This window comes from Periophthalmus magnuspinnatus, chromosome 4 (genome assembly GCF_009829125.3).
Source record: "Periophthalmus magnuspinnatus isolate fPerMag1 chromosome 4, fPerMag1.2.pri, whole genome shotgun sequence".
Taxonomy (NCBI): Eukaryota; Metazoa; Chordata; class Actinopteri; order Gobiiformes; family Gobiidae; genus Periophthalmus; species Periophthalmus magnuspinnatus.
The window spans coordinates 1,507,835-1,529,912 of record NC_047129.1 but is presented as its reverse complement, the minus strand read 5'-3'; the positions used below and the strand labels follow the sequence as shown (position 1 = coordinate 1,529,912).

The following is a 22,078-nucleotide window of genomic DNA, read 5'->3' as shown; positions in this document are numbered from 1 at the left end:
ATGCATGCTTACTTTCCTTTCCAAAATAAGATGATATATTAGTATGTCAGTCCCAATAATTAGCCTAAATTTTACCAAACTTATCTTACATTTTCACTACATCCTTTAATACACCTCTATATAATAAAACACAGCAAAAATCTTTAAAATACGATATTTTGTATCCGAGAATAATACTTAAGACTTTTATTTTGAAGTACCACACATTTCCGCCTGTTTGCGCTCATGGCTGAACGGTCCGCTCTTTGGTAAACCTTGAGCCTGAAGTTAATTTATAAATGACATGTCAGCACTAACTAAAGCAATGTCGAGTGAGTATATAGTCCATATCGTGTTTTGTCTGTATTTTTTTGCATGTCAAATTTCAACATTGCAATATCAGGCACCTGGCTTTGTTTTTGTGTGCATTAGTTCATTCCTTGTTCATTGTTGGTGCACTTTGGGTGCAGGAGGATTCATATTTCTATGTCCGTAGAGTTTCGTTTGGCCGTGGTCCAGCTGCAGGTGACCGGTGTGAAGGCGGACAACCTGAGCCGAGCCCGGAGACTGGTGAAGGAGGCTGCGGGACAGGGGGGCAAGGTGGTCCTTCTACCGGTGAGCCAGTGTGGAAGAGGCATAGGACAAGAGTCAACATTTAAGCAACGAGCAAACATTAATCTGTAGAGTGGCAAGTAGTTGATGATAGTATGCAATTTAAATAAAAAGGCAGATAGAGATTTGGTTCTGGAGAATTAAACAAGTAAACATTTCTGGACACGTCCATACATCTATTTTTTCACTTGCATCTTAAAGCCTATACAAAAAAGTACTCATTGCAAATAGATTGCATAACATACTGTATTTAAGGACTGAGGTGTTTGGCTATAATAATACATTTAATCATAAGCTGTAATTACTCATTTAAAACCAATAATGTCCAGATGTGTTGTAGTCTAAATGTTGTAAATAAATTTAATTATCAAAGTTAGACAGGCAAAGCAATAATATCTCCATTGAGATAAACAGGTGGCAAATCTCCTACCAGAATACCTACCTAGTGCACCTTTAACTTGACATTATACTTGAATATACAGTAGTTCTAATAATACTTTGTTTTTTCATTGCAGGAGTGCTTCAATTCTCCTTATGGGACCAATTTCTTCTCTACATATGCCGAGAGGATCCCAGGAGAGTCCACTCAGGTGCTGTCAGAAATTGCCAAAGAAAATAAAGTGTATTTGGTGGGAGGTAAGAATATGTGTCACTATGTAACTATAGTTTAACTACAAATAGAAAATGACAAGGTATGAAAAAATGATGTAACATTATAACAGAGGTAGAAACCACTGACACTTTTCTTAGACACATTTTTGCCAAAAGCTCAATTTGAATGAGCTACTTTAAGATGCTTTTTCATCCTTTTCAGGCCATAACTTTATGCACTTGCACTTTCATGGAGAGACTATGATAAGAGATAGTGCATTGTTTGTTTTTTTTGTTTTTTTTATGAACTCTGAATTGGTTCTGAATATTATTTGTAATATTCCAGCAATAGAAACGGTTGACCACATGCTTTCACATGCTTCATAAATTAATTTCTTTTTACATAATGTTCCTTGCATCCTTTTGATACTAAGCCCTCAATAACTGTTATACTCTTAAATACTCTCTTATTTGTACAGGCTCCATTCCTGAAGAAGACTGTGGAAAACTGTTTAACAGCTGTGCAGTGTTTGACCCAGAAGGACAGATGCTCCTCAAACATAGAAAGGTTTTTATCCACCATTAATGGAATGGTCACAGTTTTTTTTTCTATGCTTTGATGTTTGGTCATTTTAGATTCATCTCTTTGACATCAGTGTCCCAGGAAAAATCCACTTTCAGGAATCAGAGATACTCAGTCCAGGGAACAGTTTATCAATGTTTGACACACGTGAGGGAAAGCTTCTGTTTCAATTTATCTTTATTGATCTTGGGTGCATTGTTATTTTGATCCATGTATGCATCATTGCAGCATTTTGTAAAGTTGGTGTTGGCATCTGCTATGACATGAGGTTTGCAGAATTGGCACAGCTTTATAGCAGGAAAGGTACAAGATTTATACATTTAGTTTATACAGTTTAATGTATGTTTGGCAACATTTCATCAGGGTGTTCTGCTCTCTTCAGGTTGCCAGCTCTTGGTTTATCCTGGAGCCTTTAACATGACGACTGGCCCGGCACACTGGGAGCTCCTACAAAGAGCCAGGTCTGACTTTCTATGTGCACTTAATGATTCTGTGTACTGTGCCTGTGTAATATGAACCATGTATTTATTTATTTGTTATTGTCAAACAGGGCTGTAGATAATCAGGTTTATGTGGCAACAGCATCACCAGCCAGAGATGAAACAGCGTCTTATGTGGCTTGGGGTCACAGCACAGTCGTGAACCCATGGTAAGATAATAATAACACTACTACATTAAATTAGACTTATATGACATACTCCTGTGGTCACAGCTGCCCTGGAGTAGACTGAAACATGGCTGCCGATCTGCACCTAGGGTTCTGCCAACAACCACTAAATACTCAAACACCACATTCTTAGACAAGGTGGATGAAAGGTCTAGTCCAAGGACACAATTGTATGCTCTGGTCAGACTCAGAGCCGGGATTAAACTGCCAACCTTAAAGTCTGTGGGAAAATGTATGAGGCCAGTGCTCTAATAGTGACACACTGTTACCCCAAAAGAAGAGACAATCTTCTCTAACCTATGTACCTGTGTTGGATAAAATATGATTCACAAGTAAATAAATAAATACTTAAAATCTGAATGAATTGATTACTCAAGTTGTTAGTTACTCTAATGTGTTATGTGAATGCACCTTTCTACTGCTCCTTCAGGGGAGAGGTTATGTCAAAAGCCGGTCCTGAAGAGGCTGTTATTTATGCTGATATTGGTGAGTTAAGTTTTGAAAATGGGAAAAGACATGATTAGAATTCTAAACTGAATGTCTTTTTGCTGCCTCAGATCTGCAGTATTTGGCTGATATCCGACAGCAGATCCCAATCACGACCCAGCGACGAAACGACCTCTACACTGTCACCACAGTCCCAGAGTCGACAGGCTGATCATCTCCAAACTGGACGGAGCAGGACAGGTACAAACTAACGGGCTATGGGAAGCAACAAACATGACAGATTCTGAATCTGAAAACCTGAAAAACTGAATAATAGTGTTGTATAATGTCTAATTGTTTGAGCCATGGGTCATTAATTACTGTATTAAAAATGTGATAAATTCAATAAATCATTTGGATACTGGCCAATATGTTGGAAGAGGAGAGAAGAGTATAAGTACAAAGAAAATCTTTTAATTTTGAAATACTAAAACAGCAGCAAGAGTCTTGTCTATAGAAATGAGTTAATGAAGTAAATCCTATGAAATACAGAAGTATCCAGTTTGAGATTGTTTTAAAGTGAGATTTGATAGTCTTTATTGTCAGACACAGGTCTCCTTTGACATTAGTGCTTCTTCCTGTGTTTCTTCTAAGAACTGGTGCTTTTTGTATCCTGTAAAGAACACATGTTTTAAAAATCAAAAATGTAAGTGCAATGTACACAGAATATCAAACATAACCTTGCATTAAAAATCTTTCTACGTCTGGATGTCTTTCAACTTCAAAATTTTAAATAAGAAGGAAAAGAGTGAGTGCCGACATACATAGTTTCTACCAGTTACTCTTTCACATGGTAGACATTGCCATTATTTTTGTTGGCTGAATAATTTTTTGTTTGAATAATGAGTTCAAGACACTTTCTTTGATTTGGTCTGGTGGCATTCTTGGTTACTACGTATTTGACAGTAGTTTGATAGTAATTTGATAGTAGTTTGCAGTATCATCAGGGTTTCTGTTTGGTACTTAGGCTACCTATCATCTCAGAATAAGAACATTTTTACTTTTATTGTATGATTTTCTCAATCATGACCATTTGGAACTAAGCCCATATGGCATGGAATTGTTGACATTGCAAAATAAATAAGTGATAATAAACATTTTGTTGCACACATGCTTACCCCTTTGAGCTTTTGTAGATTCATAGAGAACCTTCCTCTTCTTACTGATGCGATCCAGGTGGATCTGATAGGCTATGCCCACCACCACCATGATCCCCACTGCTACACACAACCCTGTACTGAACATCCACATGCCCTCAGACGCTCGGCTCCGGATTGTGTTGTCTCTTGTGCCACCTATAGATAAGCAACAGTCAACAACACAAGAACTGTACAAGCATTGAGGACTATACATCAGAATGAATAAGCATTTAATTTAACTTTATTATATCCACTAAAAATATTATTATGCTTATTGTACAATAATAATTGGTTGAATACCAAGCAAAAATGTAAAAGGCAATACAAAGAAATAGCAACAAAGTAATAATGGTAGCGGTAAATGCTCTCATTTTATATAGGCGCTGAGCTTTTCCACCTCTATTTGGCACGAAAACGATAAAAACATATAACCCTCTTGCCAGACCTAATAAACAAACCAGTAAATGAAACAAACTCCCTGCTTTTTGAGGTGAGCGTCTCGTTCATCCACTGGTTCTGAATGGAGCAGGACACGCTGTCGTCTGTGGAGATGTTGACGGTAAGGAGGCTGGTCACGTTGTACAGGCTTGAGTCTGGGAGGGGTGTGGTGTCTGTCCAAACTGAGTCCTCTGGGGGCTGCTCTGTGTCATTTATGAGCCAGTACACTGTGGGTTTTGGGAAACCTCCACTTGAGTGGCAGAGGAACACTGTCCTGTTATTGCCTGTTGTTTCATCTCTTTGGAGGAGGGGGGAGCTGAACCGAGCTGTAGACGGCAATGGGAGTATAGTTTTGTACACTGCGACATGACAATATACCAGGGGTGTTGATGATTGCTTAGTGAACTGCCATATATGGAGCATATTTTTAAAGAATATTAATGATTTATCACAGCTGTGTTTGCTAAAGTATAAATGTGTTAGTTACTGGGCTACAATTATTACTGATTACTGCTTGTTTTCTTAGTTCCCAAAATTTAAGAAACATTTACGATGGTATCATATTGGTAATTAATGGTTAATCATGAATTGTTTGATTCACCACAATGAGCATAATTATAAACTTCCAGTAATTGGGCCCATGCACTGAAAATGATTCATGTGCTCTGTTATACATGAGACTCCCTGATAGAAAGCCCCTGTAATACAGTTGAAACCAGAAGTTTACACACTCTATATAAAAAGACACATACTATTTGCTAAATGCCAGAATAATTATGGAAGAACAATTTTTATTACTTCAAAATAGGAAGTTTTGTATACAGTAAGATTACTATGGCTTTAAACAATTTTGGCAATGTCTTTGGAAGCTTCTATCGGTTTATTGACATTAACATTTGAGTTAATTAGAGACACACCTATGGATGTATTTGAAGGCACACCAGAAACACAGTTCTTTCTGTAACATTGTGGGAAAGTTAAAAGAAATCAGCCAAGATATCAGGGAAAGAATTGTGGACTTGCATAAGTTTGTTTCATCCTTGAGTGTAATGTCCAGATCCCTGATGGGGGCATGGTCATCTGTTCAAACAATTATACACATATATAAACACCATGGGAATGTCCAGGCATCACTCCGCTCAGGAAGGAGACGGGCTCTGTGTCCCATGGATGAACTTTGGTGCTTTGGTCCGAAATGTGCATATCAACCCAAGAACAAAAGCAAAAGACCTTGTGAAGATGCTGCTGAAGCTGGTAAGTGTCATTATCCACAGTGAAACCAGTATTATACTGGCATGACTGAAGCCATTACTCCAAAAGAAACATTAAAAAGCCAGCAAATGCATACAAGGGCAAAGACCTTAATTTTTGGAAACATGTCCTGTGGTCTAAACGAAAATAAATAAAAAACAGTTTGGCCATAATGAGCATCGTTATGTTTGGAGGAAAAAGGGGGAAGCTTGCAAGCCAGAGAACACCATCCAAACTGTGAAATACAGGGGTGGAAGTGTTGTGGGACGGGTGCACTTCACAAAATAGGCATGAGGAAAGAATATTATATAGAAATACTGAAGTAACATCTCAAGACATCAGCCAGAAAGTTAAAGTTTGGGCACAAATGGGTCTTCCAAATCGCCTGTAATCTGAAGCATTCTGCCAAACTGGTTACAAAGTGGCTTAAGGATAAAAAGTCAATGTTCATCACAAAGCCCTGATCTCAATCCTATTGAAAATTTACGGGCAGACCTGAAAAGGCCTGGGTGAGCAAGGCAGTCTACAAACAGGGCTCAGTTACACCAGTTCTGTCATGAAGAATCGGCCAACACTCCTGCCAACTATTGAGAAGCTTGTGGAAGGATATTGACCCAAGTCATACAGTTTAAAAGCAATGGTACCAAATATTAATGAAATGTATGTAAAATTATGACTTTGAAGAATTCTGACATTTAGCAAATAGAAATAATTTTGGTAATCCTAACTGACCTAAAACAGGAAAGTCAGACAGTGAGAAAAAAGATGCTTATGTGCCTTTTTATATGTTTGTAAACTCATGGTTTCAAGTGTATATGTGTTGCCTGTTGATCCTGGGTGTTGCATGTAACGACCACAGAATAGTTGGTTCATGTTTAAGCATGTCTGTTTGGGCATGTCTATCAAAAACAATATGACCATATAAAGCAGAATGCAATGCAAGTACAGCTTAATAAATTAGCAAAAGGGTCTATGTATTCTGTTAAAAGTGTATTCAGTCAAAATATTTTTGTACTTCCCACACAAATGACACACACTCCTGTTTGACATATGTCTGTACATGGATTTTGAGCATCCAACCATAGTTTGTTATTTCAATCCCTTCACTCTCCATTTCCATCACCCATTTCAGGTTCAAACACAGATCACTGCTGAGTAGTTTGAGTGACTATGGTTTTTAAGCCATCAAAATTTTGTCAAATCCACTCATATCCTAAGCTTGTTCATTTTTCTAACTTTTAACTGGAAACACAATCTCTCACTTGGAGATTAATAACCAACCCAGTACAGGTGCTAACTAGGTGCTGTCACCTCTCAGTGCTTATATTGTTATGGTGGATCAATATTCAAATGATAGTTTTTGTTACCAACCTGCCGTACGGAGACACATGGAGCAGAGCGGGGCACTGCCATTCTCCACTGAGGTCACAAACAGACTGTAAACCATTTGGTCTTCTTTTGCACTGAGTTTTGGGAGCTCAAGAGAGAAGTTTCCGGTGAGAGGAGCATTCCGTGGGATTGTGGCATGGTTAAGACTCCAAATGACCACATCTCCATCCTCCTCCCATTTAGCTTTTAAAACCAGTTCATTACCCCTCCTCCACTCCACAGATAAATTATGAAAACTTAAGAGTTCATTATGGTGATAACAGGGCAGCAACACAGCATGGCTGACAATACCGACAATACAGTCCTTATCTGAGAAAACACAAAAATAAATTGTAGAATTATCAAAACGATGAGGGAATAATTGTGCTTTGGACAGGTAAAAAGGTACAATTCTGTACTTGAGTTTAGGTACTACACCATTTGACTGCAAGTGTGCAATGTCTATTCCCTTGGCCCACATTGTACCTGATACCCTTTGGTTTTACCCGTTGTCTTGTAATGATGATTATTGTTTTAGCTGAAGTATTTTGTTTTACTATTACTTCTGCTGCTATAATAGATTTATTCTTCAGCTGTAACTCAGTGCTGTTACAGTAGCACTACTACTGAGTAGCCAGTTCAGTCCCATTTGACTACTACATACTGCTGTTATGTCCTAGTGCATGACACTTGACTCCCCTTGCCTCCAGTGTTTGTTTATACTGAAATATGAATGTATGTGGGGGTTTCTTGAAGTCCTTAGGGTGCCCAAAAGGAGGCAGAGAAGAGCCAAACATGTGTCAATTTCTCATTTTATTTTATAAAGACCTGCTTCTGTCACTATGACTTTTTCTCATAATATGACTGCTTAAATAGAGTCGCCTATACTAGGAGAGATACAGGCAGCCCATACCTGAGGTAAAACAAATTCACAATAAATGATTGAGATAAAGGTTAAATGGGACATGAAATGACTCAAACAGTGTATAAGTACCAACTAATTATTCATGATATGACACTCATATATTCAACTTGTTTGTTTAAACTGATGTTTACCTTATGAATGGAGAGAGCATACTGGCAGATGGGACTTACCTAAAGAAGAACAAACCGTGAAGAAACTGAGGAGCAGCCCAAAGCTCCATAGTGCCACCGGCATGACCCACTGCAACTGTGCGTAAAAACAATGAAAAACTCTCTTATTCATGAACCGCCATCACAAATCATGACATGTGTGGAAAAATCAGCATGACTAACTTCACTTCCTTGTTTGGACGTTGTCTTTTTAGTTACTCATAATAAGGAATTCATTGTCTGTCATGTCGCGGCTTGTCTTGCCTTACCGGGTTCTCCTGCGACACATGAGGCCTCAGAGACGGCGTCATTGGCACGTTCTCTCACTATTAAAGCATAAAGTCCAAAGGATTTACCTGCAAACGTCAGGCTTGTCCCGGTGCCACAGATCCCGAGCGGGTGGCAGGTTTGAGAGACCAGTCTGACTTCTTTTTCATCAAGCTCCCGGCAAACTACACACACCTACTCGCAGTGTGGAGGGTAACGAAGTAAAAGTATTAAAGTACTGTATTTAAGTACACACTTTAAGTATCTGTACTTTTAGTACATTTCAAAGCGGTTGTTTTTTTTTTACTTTTACATCACTACATTTGAGAGCAGTATCTGTACTTTCTACTCCACTACATTTTTTAACTGGACTGGAAAGTAAAAGTATTTTTGTCATTGTTTGAGACTTTCTGAAACGCCTAGGGGTTTATTTTTTAACAAGTTCGTAGTTTGAGCAAACAAAACTAAATTTAAAAAACACCTGGGGGAAAATGATCCATTTAATTGGTTTTATTGAACAAATTTCAGCACAAATCTTTATCAAAATCAACAAATTCGTAGCTTTATAATTGCGCAAAAATTTTACTTTTTACTTTTACTTTTTACTCTTTAAGAACATATTTAAACGGGTACTTTAATACTTTTACTTAAGCAGATTTTTCATGTGTTTAACTTTTACCTGAGTATTTTTCTGCCCTGGTGTCTGTAGTTTTACTAAAGTATCAAAATTGAGTAGCCTACCTCTTCCACCACTGTCTACTCGCACAGGTGACGCGCACACCGGGATGTGGGTGATGTTACACATGAACAAAACTTAAGGTCATTAGGCGCCTGTTCACGTTGGACAATTAAGTGATACACGAAAAGGCGTTTAGTTGAGTAAACTATCCATTGCGTAATAGGCAGCTTTGCAGACAAACATGCACAATATAACTATTCGCATTACTATAAATAGATCATAAAGTCTTAAGTGTTTTCTGTCATTAGACCAAAAAGTCAAATTATATTTTTAAGAAAAGTTCAAATATAGAGGGGGCAGACCATAGCATACGATCAAAACGCAAATTAGTCCACATTTAAAAATTCACCTTGTAACATTAATGAGCCAAATAACATGTAGGCTGTAGTTTGAGAGATACATCTGAACACGCACAGTTTTTCGTTGCGCTTTTACACAGTCAAAATCCTCAGATTTAAGGTCGTGCTACTCAAAATCACCTCTAGATGGCAGTGCGCGGTTTTCTATTTTTTTTCCATTCAGTTTTCAGCGAAGAAGTTCAGATGTAAACACTGGAACTGTCACAGACCGCGTGTGGATCGTGAGAGGGGCTAAATTGGCGTAATTATGTAAATTAAATCCAATTATGAAACTTAATACCGCACCTAAGACATCTCCTTGTCCAAAATGTCTGCGTTAGTGAGGATTTGCACTTATCTCCTGCACAGACGGAGCTGTTGTGTTTGTTCGATCTACAGGACTCTCCACTCATCACCTCCTGTCACTAGCGTCCTAAAGAAGACAAATATAAGTTTAATAGGGCGTTTAAATGTGCAAACTAGTCCTTTTGGACAGTCCGCGCCCGCTCTGAAGAACAATAATGGAGGCAGCTTCGGGAGGGAGGAAGAGGATGAAGGGGAAGATCTCCTCCCGGACAGTGAGGTGGAGGAGCTGTTCCAGACGCAGGGGTCGCTGGGTTTAGGGGACAGTCACCATCAGGTATTTATTGTCCACCCCGATGTGAAGTGGGGCAGCAGAAAACAGCATCTGACCACAGGTAAGGCACAATGCAATCTGAGGCCTAAGAGGACATAACAGGACATAAGAGGACATATGAGGACATAAAAGGACATAACAGGACATAAAAGGACATAAGAGGACATAACAGGACATAAGAGGACATAAAAGGACATAAGAGGACATAAAAGGACATAACAGGACATAAGAGGACATAACAGGACATAAGAGGACATACAAGGACATAAGAGGACATAAAAGGACATAAGAGGACATAAGAGAACATAACAGGACATAAAAGGAAATAAGAGGAATGTGAAATCGTGGATATAAGTTACATGTTTCATGAAAAGTGAGATCACTAGTTCATATCTCAAAATAATCTGTGCAAAATTGAAGCACACTTTGAAGCAATCTACACAGAACATGAAACAACTATTTAACATGACCTAGACAAGCCTTTAACTTCAACTAAATATTTTTTTCATCATTTATTAGCTGAACTGATGGTGGCAGAGGCAGAGGGACTTGTGAGCACTTTAGAGAATTGGCGGACTGTGGATAAGATCATTCTCTCAACCAAAACCCCAGAGAAGAAGAGAATATTTGGAAAAGGGAACTTCCAGGTTGTCACAGGTATGCATTCTGTGAATTTGTGAAGTTTAAGAACTTGAAACAAAAAAATGAAATGCATTCATTTTCATGAAAATGCTGTTACATAAAATTGCCTCATAGCATTGACAGCACAATAATCAATCTAGTCTATATACTTAATATGTATGTACCATTTCTGATACTTCCTCTTTTTTTTGGTCTTTGTTAGAGAAAATCAGACAAACTCCAGGAATCACTGCTGTTTTTGTTAATGTTGAGCGCCTCTCTCCTGTTTCTGAAGTGAGTTTGTCTCCTTATTTCATTTTCATATATATATATATATATATATATATATATATATATATATATATATATATATATATATATATATACACACACACACACACACACCCACACACACACACACACACACACACACACACACACCCACACACCCCCACACACGCAAAATGATATATAATATATTCTTATATGTTCCATCAGAGGGATCTGGAGGAGGCCTGGGGAGTGAAAGTGTTTGACAGATACTCGATTGTCCTGCATATCTTCCGCTGCAATGCCAAAACAAAAGAAGCAAAGCTACAGATCTCATTGGCAGAAATCCCACTGTTAAGGTATTACTCTGTAGTAAGTAGTTTTAATAATTTATTTGATTTATAATGTATATACGTTGATGTTTATAGATCTCGACTCAAGAATGAAATTGCAAACTTGGATCAGCAAGGAGGAGGGTCAAGGTACATTGGTGGTTCAGGTAATGACCATGTTATTAATGAACTGTAGACATAATGCTCAACTGATTTTATATTTAATTACATCAAAGAAGTCCTTGTATCTTGCTGTCTGTATGCACAATTCATTTTTTAAAATTATTTTACTTTTTATGATGCAAATTGTTTATTACAGCATCAAAGAAAGCTAATGAAAACTACAAGGATTTTTGGTATAAGTTTGAGATTATAAAATACAGTTTACATAACGCATTCCAGACCCAAAATTAGTAATGTGAATACTTTATCCATTGAGACCATTTCATAAAGCTAACTGACAAAGGTGGTGAGAAAACGGCATTTAATAATTTTTTAACAATTAATGTTTCAGATTTCTTTGACCCAGGACCTCAAAATATCCAGACCCTTGTGAATGTGTACACTGCTATAGTAGGTCGACTGTGTGTTTCCAGGTGAGACTTTGTATGAGGTCCAGCACAGACTCTTGAAGGAGCGAGAGCTGAAGATCCGGTTGGCTCTGGATAAACTGCGGAGGAAGAGGCACCTGCTACGCTCCCAGAGAAAACACAAAGAATTCCCTGTTGTTTCTGTTTTAGGGTACACAAACTGTGGTACGGAAACTTTAAGAACCTATTATTATTATTTACGCCACATATTTTTTTGCATAGGAACTGTAATCTGTCAATAAAACATTTCAGATTGGAGATTTTTTGTTCTTATAATCCATCCATCCATCCATCCATTTTCTTCCGCTTATCCGGGGCCGGGTCGCGGGGGCAGCAGTCTAAGCAGGGACTCCCAGACTTCCCTCACCCCGGACACGTCCTCCAGCTCCTCCGGTGGGACCCCAAGGCGTTCCCAGGCCAGCCGAGAGACATAGTCCCTCCAGCGTGTCCTGGGTCTTCCCCGGGGCCTCCTCCCGGTGGGACATGCCCAGAACACCTCCCTAGGGAGGTGCCCTGAGCAGATGCCCGAGCCACCTCAGCTGGTTCCTCTCAACGTGTAGGAGCAGCGGCTCTACTCCGAGCTCCTCCCGTGTGACCGAGCTCCTCACCCTATCCCTAAGGGTGCGCCCGGCCACTCTGCGGAGGAAGCCCATTTCAGCCGCTTGTATCCGCGATCTTGTCCTTTCGGTCATTACCCAAAGCTCATGACCATAGGTGAGGGTAGGAACGTAGATTGACCGGTAAATCGAGAGCTTCGCCTTCCGGCTCAGCTCCTTCTTTACCACAACGGACCGATACAGCGACCGCATCACTGCAGACGCTGCACCGATCCGCCTGTCAATCTCACGCTCCATCCTTCCCTCACTCGTGAACAAGACCCCGAGATACTTGAACTCCTCCACTTGGGGCAGAGACTCACCACCCACCCGGAGAGAGCAAACCACCTTTTTCCGGTCGAGAACCATGGCCTCGGATTTGGAGGAGCTGATTCTCATCCCAGCCGCTTCACACTCGGCTGCAAACCGCCCCAGTGCCTGCTGCAGGTCCTGGCTCGAAGAAGCCATCAGGACAACATCATCTGCAAACAGCAGAGATGAAATCCTGTGGTTCCCAAACCAGGCCCCCTCCGGCCCCTGGCTGCGCCTAGAAATTCTGTCCATAAATATAATGAACAGAACCGGTGACAAAGGGCAGCCCTGGCGGAGTCCAACATGCACTGGGAACAGGTCTGACTTACTGCCGGCAATGCGAACACAGCTCCTGCTCCGGTCATACAGGGACCGGACAGCCCTTAGCAAAGAGCCCCGGACCCCATACTCCCAGAGCACCCCCCAAAGGACACCACGAGGGACACGGTCGAATGCCTTCTCCAGATCCACAAAACACATGTGGACTGGTTGGGCATACTCCCATGAGCCCTCGAGGACCCGATGGAGAGTGTAGAGCTGGTCCAGTGTTCCACGACCAGGACGAAAACCACACTGCTCCTCCTGAATCCGAGGTTCGACTATCGGTCGGATTCTCCTCTCCAGCACCCTGGAATAGACCTTACCGGGAAGGCTGAGGAGTGTGATTCCCCTGTAATTGGAACACACCCTCCGGTCCCCCTTTTTATACAGAGGGACCACCACCCCGGTCTGCCATTCCACAGGTACTGTCCCCGACCGCCACGCGATGTTGCAGAGACGTGTCAGCCAAGACAGTCCCACAACATCCAGAGACTTGAGGTACTCAGGACGGATCTCGTCCACCCCCGGAGCCTTGCCACCGAGGAGCTTGCCAACCACCTCAGTGACTTCAGCCAGGGTGATGGACGAGTCCGCCTCTGGGTCCCCAGTTTCTGCTTCCTCCTCGGAAGACGTGACAGTGGGATTGAGGAGATCCTCAAAGTATTCCTTCCACCGCCCGACAACATCTCCAGTCGAGGTCAGCAGCTCTCCACCCGCACTGTAAACAGTGTTGGTGAAGCACTGCTTTCCCCTCCTGAGGCGTCGGACGGTTTGCCAGAATCTCTTTGAGGCCGTCCGATAGTCCTCCTCCATGGCCTCCCCGAACTCCTCCCAACCCCGAGTTTTTGCCTCTGTGACTGCCCGAGCCGCGGCACGCTTGGCCTGCCGGTACTCATCAGCTGCCTCAGGAGTCCCACGAGCCAACAAGGCTCGATAGGACTCCTTCTTCAGCTTGACGGCATCCCTTACTTCCGGTGTCCACCACCGGGTTCGGGGATTGCCGCCGCGACAAGCACCACAGACCTTACGACCACAGCTGCGAGCAGCCGCATCAACAATAGAGGTGGAGAACATGGCCCACTCGGAGTCCATGTCTCCAACCTCCCCCGGGATCAGGGAGAAGCTCTCCCGGAGGTGGGAGTTGAAGACCCCCCTGACAGAGGGCTCCGCCAGACGTTCCCAGCAGACCCTCACAATACGCTTGGGCCTGCCAGGTCTGTCCGGCTTCCTCCTCCGCCAGCGGATCCAACTCACCACCAGGTGGTGATCAGTTGACAGCTCAGCCCCTCTCTTGACCCGAGTGTCCAAGACACGCGGTCGGAGGTCAGATGACACGACAACAAAGTCGATCATCGACCTCCGACCTAGAGTGTCCTGGTGCCATGTTCTTATAATATGATTTCAAATTAAAACAGGGACATTGGACTTGAGCATATATTTTTTAAATACAATAATCCTATTCTTTCAACTTTTAAAACATTACATTTGTATCTCTTGTATTATCTTTAGGAAAAACCACCCTAATCAAAGCTTTGACTGGTGACACTGGTCTTCAGCCCAGAAACCAGCTGTTTGCAACTCTGGATGTCACAGTTCATGCGGGACAGTTACCGAGCCGCGTGACCGTCCTGTATGTGGACACTATTGGTTTCCTGTCCCAACTGCCCCATCAGCTCATAGACTCCTTCTCTGCCACACTTGAAGATATAAAGCACTCTGTAAGTTAAGACTGCTTCTTGGTTATGGAGAAAATCATTATCACAGTCATTTGGGTTTATAATTGGATGATATAATACTGTAGGTGAGTTTAAAAGGGTAATTGAAATTAAGAATAGAATCGCCAATTAAGGATGTGAATTTATTTTAAATCCATATTCCATTCAGTATCTCAGATATCATTTCAAGTTTCCTTATTCCCATAACCATGGCTGACATTGGCAAAGACTGGATTATATGAGTGGATTTTTCAACAAAAGCATTGTTACAGATCTTTCTCCATTACTGCTTCATTACATTAAAAAGTAAAGCCAAGTGTTTCGAGCTTTAGAGTGTACAGAATATACAGAGCTACTCAAACATTAATGAAACAATCTTGTAACATTGCTAAAAGTTTTAACAACACACAGGACCTTCATGGCTTGTTTTGATAGAAAGATCTTTATGTAGCTACTGTTTATAATCATAATGTAATGCCTGATTGATGTAAGCACTAATTCAATTAGTTTGGTTGTCATTTTACAGGATCTTCTCATTCACGTCAGAGATATCAGCCACCCAGAGACTGTAAACCAGAAGGCTAATGTGCTGAGCGTGTTAAAAAACCTTCAAATCCCACACACTTTGATGAACTCCATGGTTGAGGTCCACAATAAGATCGACCTCATTGAGAAGTAATCAAACCTTTTTATTCTTATGTAGAGTAATCTCAAACCATCTAACTATCTTCTGCAGCCTACCCTTACACCATCTATATTATCAAATCTCCTCTTTGGTTTTCTTCTAGATCTCAACACAGAAAAACTATATTAGTAACAAGGATTTTTTTATGCATTAAAATATTCTAAGGACTTTGTTGCAAATTAATTATTTTGATGTTTGATACAATCGTATCCTATATGTATTTACTTTAATTAATTAATATAATTTTGTGACTTGGTGCACTAAAATGGATGGTACTTGGTAATAGATTGGCTCTATCTTCTAATATAACATTTCATACAAAAATATAATCATATAATAATGATTGCTGGGACTTCAGTCAACTTCTTATAAGACAAGGAAAGGAAGAAAAAATATTTTTAATATTAATATGTAGATTTGTGTATAGTTTAGTGAGGTTATGGGCCTATGCACTTTTTCAATAGAACAAAAAAACACACAAAAAAATGTATGAAAAGCAATAATGCAAAATGCACAAGACAGCTTCAGCTGAGGGAAAATAGCAGCCTGCTTTCTCTTTATTTCCTCATACTATTATGTGTATTATTATTGTATGAGCTTTTTTTCAATTTGATAATCGGTGGAAATGTTACAAAACTATATCTCATTACTAATGTACAAATAATATATGTGAATAGTGGAGTCAACTAGACATGGGATGATTATTGTGGCCAAAATAATTGTGATTAACAGTTATATCACAGTAATACGACATAAGGGTCACTTAAATAAAAAAAATTATGCTGGTGCTACAAGAAAAAAGTTGTAATATTAGGAGAATAAAGTAGTATTTTATGAGAGTACAGGCTGCTGTGTGTGAATGAGTGACCAGTCGTTGTGTGTTATGGAGAATTTGGAGCATTTTGTTCAGGTAAACTTTCAACTGGGGTTTATGCACGATGAAATACTGTGTCTTTTAGCCCACCATCACCACACTGTCATCAGTATAAGTACTTTGAAGGGACACTGCAAGCATTTGAGTTTGTTTAGACGGAGGAACCAGACAGATTTGGAAGAAAATGCTATATCTGAACAAAATGCTCCAAATTCTTCATAACGCACTGGTCACTCATTCACACACAGCAGCCTATATTCTCATAAAAATACAACTTTATTCTCATAATATTACGACTTTATTCTCGTAATATTACGACTTTTTTTCTCGTAATATTACAACTTTTTTCTCGTAATATTACGACTTTTTCTGGCTTCGACTTTATTCTCGTAAAATTACGACTTTAATGTCGAAATGCTACGACTTTATTCTCATAGCACCCGCATACATTTTTTATTTAAGTGACCCTTATACTCCGTTGTACAATAATGATTGCTAATAGTTTAAAAATGTATGAATATGAATAATTATAATTTTAATATTATGAATAGGTTCGATGTTTCAACAACTTTTATATAACTGTACATTGTCTTAAGTGAAAACAACTATAATCTAGAAGAGAACATCATGGAGAAGTGTTTTTTTCTGCACATTCTGGTGATAGAATGGTGATTATCTTTTTTGCCGATTATCACTATTATTATCACGATTATGTAAATTGTCCCACAAATGATTGTTGTCTACCCTTTATCATGATAAACGATATTATTGTTTATTGTCCAATCAATAGAGCCAACATTCTCAAATACAGAGGCATTTGTCAATTTGAAAACAATATGAAAATACGTGTACCATTTATGTAACTAGTTATGTTTTACTTATAGCTATGAGGCCACTGAGCCTAAGGTTTTGGCAGTATCTGCCTTAAAGGAACAAGGACTGACCCAGTTAAAAAAAGTTGTGGAAGAGGAGATTTTAAACACAACTGGAAAACATATTTTAAGTCTGAAAGTGGACCTCAGCACTCCACAGCTTAGGTAAGCATATTTAGTAATTTATCATCTTGTGCTTTTTAAATTAATCTTTTTTTATTATCACTTCTTTTCAGCTGGTTGTATAAGGAAGCCACAGTTCAGGACGTGGAGGTGATCGCAGATGAAGGCTCAGCTGTTGTCAAAGTCATCATATCTAATGCTGCTTATGGACGCTACAAGAAACTGTTCACAGATGGCAGATAGATAAAGAAACAAATTACAAATCCTGTCTGATCTACTGTATTTCTACATAAGGTATTGCTCAAATGTTAATGCTTGAAAAAATATGCTCAGTCTTCCAGTCAAGAATATTATTATTACATTACATATTTCCCATCCAATTATGTAACAGATGCCTCGATGATATCGACAGATATTCGTCAGAGGTTAAAATGTTTTGCCTGATCATTTGATGAATGTTGAAGTAACCAAGTGCATCTAATCACCATGCTACTAGTTTGTTTTGATGACAAGGGGAGCAGCCAAATGAACACAAGTGTATGAATACTGTACATTAAGGAATTTATATCACAAAGTTGTTTTATTTCATTCATCATTTATTCCATATTGCATCTAACAAAAAGTATTTCACTTAAGATTATTGCATAGATACCATTATTGCATTATACAATTTAAAATTAAATGTATTAAACCTCCAACAATCGAACAAGTAGACACACAGTGATTGGGACAACAATACAAGACAAATACTACGCTGGTGAAACCCTATGGTAGGTACACAGAGCATATGCAGTGAAACACAAGTCTGTCTCTCCACTTTGGTCCAAATATGGAGCGAGAGTTTGTTGAAGGTCGCTCTCCGTTTTATTGTAGTTCCAAATAGAGCCTAGAAATTGTTTAAACTGTTAAAAATTTAAAATGGGGGACACAAATTACTCCTGTCAAAATTTTTCTGAAAAGTTATGTGACATTAAACTAACTGTTACAAAACAAGTATAAATAATCTAAACTATAACCAACCAGATAACCAGCCCCAAGGTAAAGCATCTGGTGTGATGCTACAACACCTTTAAGATCACTACACACTAGGAAGCAGACGATTTGCAAGTAAATGCTTAAGTTAATTCACAGTTGTAGATATAAAATAACAAAGTGACCTATAATGCTAATAAAGTAAAAGTTGCCGTTATTTCCAACGACAATGTGGTAATACTGAAAGCACAACACAAGACACAAAGTCACACCAGGAAGCAGATTATTTGCTGTAAAGAAGCAAGTTATTGCCTGAGTAAATTCAAAGTATGTAATAAAATAATAACTGGCTGTGAATGCCATTATCCCGTGTTTTTGAGTAGTTTTGGATTAACCTGAACTTAACGATGAAGGAAGGGCTTCTGGCATAAAACCACTGATCTCTGACCAACGTGCAAATTACTGCAGAATAGGAAGGACATTATTTGTTGACGCAAACCCATAAGGAAAACCCTTTTGATCGATTGTAATTATTAAGGGAAAAGGCAAGTTTCAAATTCTATTCACAGTTTATGGAAGGTACCCACATTACCATATAAAAACATTAAAACCTAGTGAATGCCATTTTTGTTGTTTTTTCTGAGTAGCTTTTTGTTAAGCCTTATAATGACTGGGCAGAGGGGGATGGGGCCAACAAAGTCCCCAGCGATTATGTTTAAACTTTGGTGCTGAGATCCAGGAACCTGTTCTTCCAGCCAGGACCTCAGGCACTCCCAGTTCTTCAGAGTCAAGGTGCGCAGCGAGTCCCTCATGTGAGTGGTGATGTAATACCTGTCAGCCGTCAGGTTTAGGCCAGACACAAAGAAACCCTCTGCAGAAAAAAATGAAAAGAAATCAGATGCCAAGAAACAAATGACATAACATTCTATCTATCTAGAGTGAATCACTTAACACCTTACTCTATGTAACATTATGTAATTTAAGCCAAGCAATGAAATGATGCTTATGATTTCATTCATCACTAATTTGACAGATCTAAAATAAATGAAATAAAGGGTTGGGTCATTGATCTTACCTGGCCGTCCTAGCTCTTTCTTCCAGTCCAAGTAGCTTATGACTTCTGTTGCGGTTTTCTTATTGGCCCACCAGTACGGGGTGCCCGGCCACAGCTCAGGGTGTCTTGCTGCGATTTGGTCTTCATAGGACAGAATAACTTGGTATCCAGATGTCCAAAGATTCCTCAAAGAGATATCTGCCTCCTATTTAGCACAAAGTAGGCATAAGAAAGTTCCTCAAAATTCTACCATAATAAAAACAATGTCCCTACAATCTATATTAATAAAAATAGAAACTGTACCTTTTTTGGGCAGAGTTTGGATTGAAATATTTTCTTAATGGAAAAAATAAAGGCTTCATGCAGTTCTTCACTGAGCCCCTCGAAATGGCTACATTCGAGAATGACCACTTCATTTGGGTGAGATTTAAGCCATCCAGCAACTGACCTCAGAGTTTCCTGTTTCAGATAAGGGTTAAAGACAAACTGTTAAAGACAAACTGTTTTATTGATGATTTCAATTGATGATTGGTTGATTGACTCACCAGGACAGTGAGGTGTGTATACAGTACATGGGTGAAATATAGGTCAGGACTGGGGTCGTTTTGTTTGTGAGCAATCCTCAGGTCAAAGTATCGGATGCCCAAAGAGAGTTGGTCCTCAATGCTTTTGTCCTAAATACAAAATAAAGAGAAGTGGGGAAAATCAAATCAAATAATGAATATATTACAATTTTCAAGAACATAAAAGTGCTAGGGGTGGTCAAATATTTACTAAGCAACGCTACAAAAAAAGTGCATTGTTACAAATTGTTAAGAATTTATCTTAATAAATATGAGACGCGTCCTATCACACAGCTTCTTTGAACTCGCACAAAATGTTAAATTCAAGCTAGGAAGGAAGTATTGTTAGTAAAGGTGGCACATCCTGTAACTTGCATTATCATATTATCTTTCTCCATTCTGCGCATACCTGAGTTGTGGCCCATTTGAAGATGACGTGTCTTGTGAAGCAGCAGCAGAGTGCATCCAGGACCCTGAAACAGTCTGATTCAGACTGGACCAGAGGAGAGTTGATGTCCAGACAGTAGCTCATGGCATCATGGCTTCCTGTGTGGTAGTGATGTTTGTGAAAATTAAACAATGATTTTAACCAAAACATGTAACAAACATGAAGAGGCACAGCAGAATTGCTGTTGATCAATTAATCAATTTTACTTGGAAAATATTTGCAGTTTTACACCACTGAAATCACTGAATCTAAAAATGCATTTAAATTAGGGATGGGCTACAATGTTCACAAAACACAAGCTGAAGGAAACAGACTATTTCTAATGGATATTAATTGTAATGTAATAACTGAATCTAAAAATATTGTATACGCAGCCTACTTGTGATGTACCTAACTATGTCAATGCTGTTACACTTCTGCATAATAAAAACAAGAAGGCATAAACATAAAATAAACAGGAATGTAGGTTATTGCATAGTACAGTACCAGGTATGGCCAAGTGTGTGAGCGGGACGTCCCATAGCTCCTCGGGTAAAGCGGACATCCAGTTCTCACAGTCCATCCTGATAGGGGTCAGCCAGACCTTTGCAGTCACTCCTCCAAAAACCCCACGTACAGAGCCAGGCAGCTTTATATACTAAATATCAGTGTAATCAAACCATCATCTCCAAACGACAAAGGCTTTAAATATCCCTGGTTGTTGTGGAGAAGTCCATAGTGGTCTACACATAAGTTACTAACGTCCAGCATAAACGTAACTGCTCTTCTCAATCTTCGGCCATGCGGAAAAAATCCCATTTAAAAACATCCACGTACGGCATTCATAGAGGGCGGAGCTTAGGTCAAACGAGGAAGTAAAAGTGAAAAATGTATTAATAAAAAATAAATAGATAAACAAAACGTTCATTGTTATAAATGTATTGTGGCCTACTTGCTAACAATTAATTGCCAAATAATAAATAGACAAGTAGGCCAACCAACGCCATATCATTTTACCATGATTTAAATCAAGTCATATTGTCTTGTGTTGTGCAGGCTCTTTTTATACTTAAATGTAGCTACAGGGATGAGTCGTGGATTTCTAATTATTGCCCAGTACCTGTGAGTAGAGCAGACATACTATACAGTGAACCTACTTAGCCTCTGCCCTATAGTACCTTCTCTTGTTACTAGATGAATTTTAAGTGTAACACATGATTAAATTATGCACAGACTCATTAGATTAACTCAATGAACAAGAACAATGCTATTTTATTCACATGTCATTTACAAGTCAGTGAAGTATAAAGAGTTTTAAATACATAGCCTAAGCTTAAGCAGAAAAAAATAAATATATAAATATTGCTGTTAATACATGCACCCTGCTTGGTATCAAAGTTACCAATTAAAAATTTGTAATCCAATGCATATTTTTCATATAGTCAATAGTCTTGACAATATAATAGATATTATCAGTAGGCTAATGAGATTTGCAGATAAATTCAGTGTGCTACGGATGCAACATTCATATAAAATGCATGTGGTTCATGTGTATCAGTCACTCAGTTAAGAACGTTCAAGG

The 22,078-nt window shown here is 39.3% G+C and overlaps 4 protein-coding genes across 5 annotated transcripts; 2 read left to right on the top strand and 2 right to left on the bottom strand.

Annotated features, from left to right (window-relative positions):
• The first annotated feature begins 186 nt into the window (after positions 1–186).
• On the top strand, positions 187–3,541 carry nit2 (nitrilase family, member 2). Its single transcript, XM_033965634.2, has 10 exons — positions 187–311; positions 476–594; positions 1,107–1,227; positions 1,662–1,750; positions 1,819–1,912; positions 1,994–2,068; positions 2,148–2,226; positions 2,316–2,414; positions 2,863–2,918; positions 2,990–3,541. The coding sequence occupies exons 1-10, from the start codon at positions 284–286 to the stop codon at positions 3,088–3,090; spliced, it is 861 nt and encodes a 286-aa protein (XP_033821525.1). The 5' UTR covers positions 187–283; the 3' UTR covers positions 3,091–3,541.
• Positions 3,443–8,523, bottom strand: LOC117370242 (T-lymphocyte activation antigen CD80-like). Its single transcript, XM_055221329.1, has 6 exons — positions 8,458–8,523; positions 8,210–8,285; positions 7,118–7,444; positions 4,458–4,821; positions 4,037–4,263; positions 3,443–3,531 (listed from the first exon to the last, which is right to left on the bottom strand). The coding sequence occupies exons 1-6, from the start codon at positions 8,497–8,499 to the stop codon at positions 3,461–3,463; spliced, it is 1,107 nt and encodes a 368-aa protein (XP_055077304.1). The 5' UTR covers positions 8,500–8,523; the 3' UTR covers positions 3,443–3,460.
• Positions 8,524–9,714: 1,191 nt separating this feature from the next.
• gtpbp6 (GTP binding protein 6 (putative)) lies at positions 9,715–17,882 on the top strand. The gene is made up of 10 exons (XM_033965618.2): positions 9,715–10,230; positions 10,689–10,826; positions 11,014–11,084; positions 11,289–11,419; positions 11,489–11,559; positions 11,989–12,147; positions 14,721–14,929; positions 15,453–15,601; positions 17,370–17,522; positions 17,594–17,882. Exons 1-10 carry the CDS (start codon positions 9,861–9,863, stop codon positions 17,721–17,723), a joined length of 1,581 nt encoding a protein of 526 aa, XP_033821509.1. The 5' UTR covers positions 9,715–9,860; the 3' UTR covers positions 17,724–17,882.
• A 1,155-nt stretch (positions 17,883–19,037) lies between these two features.
• On the bottom strand, positions 19,038–21,294 carry si:dkey-66a8.7 (PI-PLC X domain-containing protein 1). 2 transcript variants are annotated; one of them, XM_033965144.2, is made up of 6 exons: positions 21,004–21,210; positions 20,479–20,615; positions 20,052–20,180; positions 19,810–19,965; positions 19,528–19,708; positions 19,038–19,323 (listed from the first exon to the last, which is right to left on the bottom strand). In XM_033965144.2, exons 1-6 carry the CDS (start codon positions 21,077–21,079, stop codon positions 19,064–19,066), a joined length of 939 nt encoding a protein of 312 aa, XP_033821035.1. In that variant the 5' UTR covers positions 21,080–21,210; the 3' UTR covers positions 19,038–19,063. The 2 variants fall into 2 exon arrangements, with proteins under 2 accessions (XP_033821035.1, XP_055077202.1); XM_055221227.1 differs by having other exon boundaries at positions 19,064–19,323; positions 19,528–19,711; positions 21,004–21,294.
• Between the last annotated feature and the right edge of the window lie 784 nt (positions 21,295–22,078).

Excerpts from the sequence above, each read along its gene's own strand:
- nit2 (XM_033965634.2), top strand. The coding sequence starts at position 284 with ATGTCAGCACTAACTAAAGCAATGTCGA. Across the intron at positions 595-1,106 it reads GCAAGGTGGTCCTTCTACCG|GAGTGCTTCAATTCTCCTTA; the intron begins GTGAGCCAGTGT and ends TTTTCATTGCAG. Across the intron at positions 2,919-2,989 it reads TGTTATTTATGCTGATATTG|ATCTGCAGTATTTGGCTGAT; the intron begins GTGAGTTAAGTT and ends TTGCTGCCTCAG.
- LOC117370242 (XM_055221329.1), bottom strand. The coding sequence starts at position 8,499 with ATGACGCCGTCTCTGAGGCCTCATGTGTCGCAGGAGAACCCG. Across the intron at positions 4,822-7,117 it reads CATGTGTCTCCGTACGGCAG|CTCGGTTCAGCTCCCCCCTC; the intron begins GTTGGTAACAAA and ends TGCCGTCTACAG. Across the intron at positions 3,532-4,036 it reads ATCTACAAAAGCTCAAAGGG|GATACAAAAAGCACCAGTTC; the intron begins GTAAGCATGTGT and ends TGTTCTTTACAG.
- gtpbp6 (XM_033965618.2), top strand. The coding sequence starts at position 9,861 with ATGTCTGCGTTAGTGAGGATTTGCACTTATCTCCTGCACAGACGGAGC. Across the intron at positions 10,827-11,013 it reads GAACTTCCAGGTTGTCACAG|AGAAAATCAGACAAACTCCA; the intron begins GTATGCATTCTG and ends GGTCTTTGTTAG. Across the intron at positions 11,420-11,488 it reads GCAGAAATCCCACTGTTAAG|ATCTCGACTCAAGAATGAAA; the intron begins GTATTACTCTGT and ends TGATGTTTATAG.
- si:dkey-66a8.7 (XM_055221227.1), bottom strand. The coding sequence starts at position 21,079 with ATGGACTGTGAGAACTGGATGTCCGCTTTACCCGAGGAGCTATGGGAC. Across the intron at positions 20,616-21,003 it reads CACACACTTGGCCATACCTG|GAAGCCATGATGCCATGAGC; the intron begins GTACTGTACTAT and ends ACTACCACACAG. Across the intron at positions 19,712-19,809 it reads CCAAACTCTGCCCAAAAAAG|GAGGCAGATATCTCTTTGAG; the intron begins GTACAGTTTCTA and ends TGTGCTAAATAG.